The following is a 2,926-nucleotide window of genomic DNA, read 5'->3' on the forward strand; positions in this document are numbered from 1 at the left end:
GTGAGCCGTGCCTGCAAAGAGGGCGAGCTCTCCAGCTGTGGGTGCAGTCGTGCGGCTCGCCCCAAAGATCTTCCCAGAGACTGGCTGTGGGGTGGCTGTGGAGATAACCTGAACTATGGCTACAGGTTCTCCAAGGAGTTCGTGGATGCAAGTGAGAGGGAGAAGAGCTATCCAAAAGGCTCATATGAGAGCGCACGGCTGCTGATGAACATTCACAACAACGAGGCAGGAAGAAGGGTAAGACACACAATTTTTTCTGTGATCTGATAAGAAACTAATAGAACAATGGAAGCTGCAAACTCTAAAATACCAACGAATGGCAGATACTGAAAGATGATCCAAGGCCATCAGACAGATCTCTGTTGATCATCTGGCCAGCAGCTCCATTTGCTCACTTCTTCTGTAGCTTTGATCTGTGGGGAAATAGAGTTGTTGGAAACAGAACTGGGGTATTTCTTTTCCAAACATCTTGAATCCACTTCAAGAAAACAGAACACTATATATATGTCTAGGGTGCTTTCTTCCTGGCCTCATTTGTTCTCAAGTAGAACAAATGAGTGGACAGCCTTTTATTGTTTGATTGGAGACAAACAAGATCTTTTTTTTACAAAAGAAAAATGCTTCCTTATGAGGGTGTAAGCATCATATCTGCTAAATGCATGCAACTTGAGCAGTTTCACAATAAACGAAACAAAAACCATGTTTGCCCTGTGTTTTATTTATTCAAAGTCCACTTTTGTCATTTTGTCTTTAAGATGGTGTCAGACCTTGCAGATGCTCAATGCAAGTGCCATGGCGTGTCTGGCTCCTGCAGCCTCAAGACCTGCTGGCTGCAGTTGGCCGACTTCCGTAAGGTGGGAGACGCACTCAAGGAGAAATATGACAGCGCTGCTGCCATGAAACTCAACCCACGTGGGAAACTGGTGCAGATGCACAGCAAGTTCAACCCTCCCACAAATCACGATTTGGTGTACATCGAACCCAGTCCAGACTACTGCTTGAAGAACCAAAGCACAGGCTCCCTGGGCACGGTGGGGCGCCTCTGCAACAAAACCTCAGAGGGCATGGATGGGTGCGAGCTGATGTGCTGCGGCAGGGGTTACGACCAGTACAAGGCCCAGATTGTGGAGCGCTGCCACTGCAAGTTCCACTGGTGCTGCTATGTCAAGTGCAAGCGCTGCACCAGAATTGTAGACCAATTTGTCTGCAAGTGAGAAGAGACGCGTCGACTTGCGGATGATGGGCGTTCACTTGTGAGAGTTCTTCAGCGGTGGAACAGAGGGGGAGCGCGAACGGAAGAAAGAAACTATATAAATTATATTTATAGAGTTAAACAATTATGTCTTTGAAAAAAAAAAAAAAAAAAAAAAAAAACAACAAAAATGTTTGTAGAAACTGAGAATATTGTGAAATATTTATTTCAAGATCGGTATGTTTTAATTCTGACCCGGTTGTCCTCAGATAATTTTCTAAACCTAGCAATTGCCCCACACTGGCTCAAAACCTGCCCCCATTTCCTCCTAACTCTTTAGAAAATGGTTTTAAAAAAGTTCTTTTTTTTTTTTGGTTTGAATTTTATCAAGCAGCTCGTGCTGATAAATACCAACTGGGGGAAAAAAAAATGGATCGTGCCTTCTATTCTTTTCTTTTCTTTTTTTATCAGGATGGAGGCTTTAGAGTTTTCATAGGTGGTTCTAATAAGACATTGGAAATTCTGTTGAGAAGAATGCTTGTGTGACGATCTTTACTCACCACCTCTCACCGCATGTACTGTAAAGGACATTCTTTGGTCTGCGCAAGTCCTACTATGAGATGGCTACTTTGGGGGGGTGGTGTGAGGGGTGTACTGGGCCATTTCTGACCCAGAATTGTTCCCCTGGTGCTGCAACAAGCCCTCCTTCATTCTGCACTTTGATACACCTGTCTGACTGTCCCTCAGCTCTTACTCAGTTATCCATGCTTTAGTCTTATTCCTTTCCCCATATTAATTCACAGTATCCATATAGCATTATTCTACAGTACTTATTGTGGTTCAGATATGTACGGGCAATGTTGTGGTGACAGTGGTGAACTCATAGGCGCTCTGTGTATATATTATAGCATAGTCTATTCAGTCAATCAATAAACTGTATTTATTTTTTTAACTAAATCTTCCTTTAAGCTTAAAGAAAGAAAAGTATTGTTTTCATAACAGGTGAATATTTAGTCTAACGATGATACATTTTTAAGGTCACTTTTCAGATTTTTAATTTTCACTGCTGCAGGTCTTCACTGTTTTTTTTTTATTTTATTTTTTTTTGTAAAAGGGAAATGCACCTTAATGTCCTGAAACAAAATCCTCTCACGTTTGTTCAGCTTTGCCGTTACCTTGTTTTGTGTTCTGTCGCAGATGTTCAGATGTTAGCGTCGCCACCACTCTGTTAACTTCCCACTATCCCTGTGATGATTCTCAGTGAGAACTATTTCAGCCAGATCAACCGTGTGGATTTATAAGCTTCTCTATAAGTTTAAGGTTCGGTAAACATAGTCTTATACTTGATATTTTGTTACTTTTTACAGATTGGCTCAGTGCTCTACTTTTCTTTCAATAAATACCAAATATAAAATGATCAATGTTTTTTTTTCCTTGATATACTTTGCACTGTTTCAGAAGTTGACATTGTTCCCCAAGCTACTGCTAATAGTATCTTTCTGACCTGCAACTGTTGAGACTGGTCGACATAAATTTGACTCGGTATTGCAAGAAAACATGCTAAATTTGCTACACAGTCTGTGTCTGGAATTAAGTGACCAGTGAGATGTGCTGCCCCATTTTAACCAGCCATTGTTATTTTTATTTTTTTTATCTCGATTTTGATACAAGCCTTGCCCACCTCCACCAGCACTGCACCAAAGTTTGCTTGCTTTGAACCCAACTGCTCCCATG

The 2,926-nt window shown here is 41.6% G+C and overlaps 1 protein-coding gene across 1 annotated transcript in view; it reads left to right on the forward strand.

Annotated features, from left to right (window-relative positions):
- Positions 1-1,372, forward strand: part of wnt5a (wingless-type MMTV integration site family, member 5a) — a gene marked incomplete in the record, with an annotated part of 9,001 nt that extends 7,629 nt beyond the window's left edge. Inside the window, 2 exon segments of the mRNA XM_037684831.1 lie at positions 1-237; positions 756-1,372. Of these exon segments, the coding sequence (XP_037540759.1) occupies positions 1-237; positions 756-1,214 (696 nt within the window).
- Between the last annotated feature and the right edge of the window lie 1,554 nt (positions 1,373-2,926).

The sequence above is a fragment of the Nematolebias whitei genome, chromosome 11 (assembly GCF_014905685.2).
Source record: "Nematolebias whitei isolate Nwh7 chromosome 11, NemWhi1, whole genome shotgun sequence".
Lineage (NCBI taxonomy): Eukaryota > Metazoa > Chordata > Actinopteri > Cyprinodontiformes > Rivulidae > Nematolebias > Nematolebias whitei.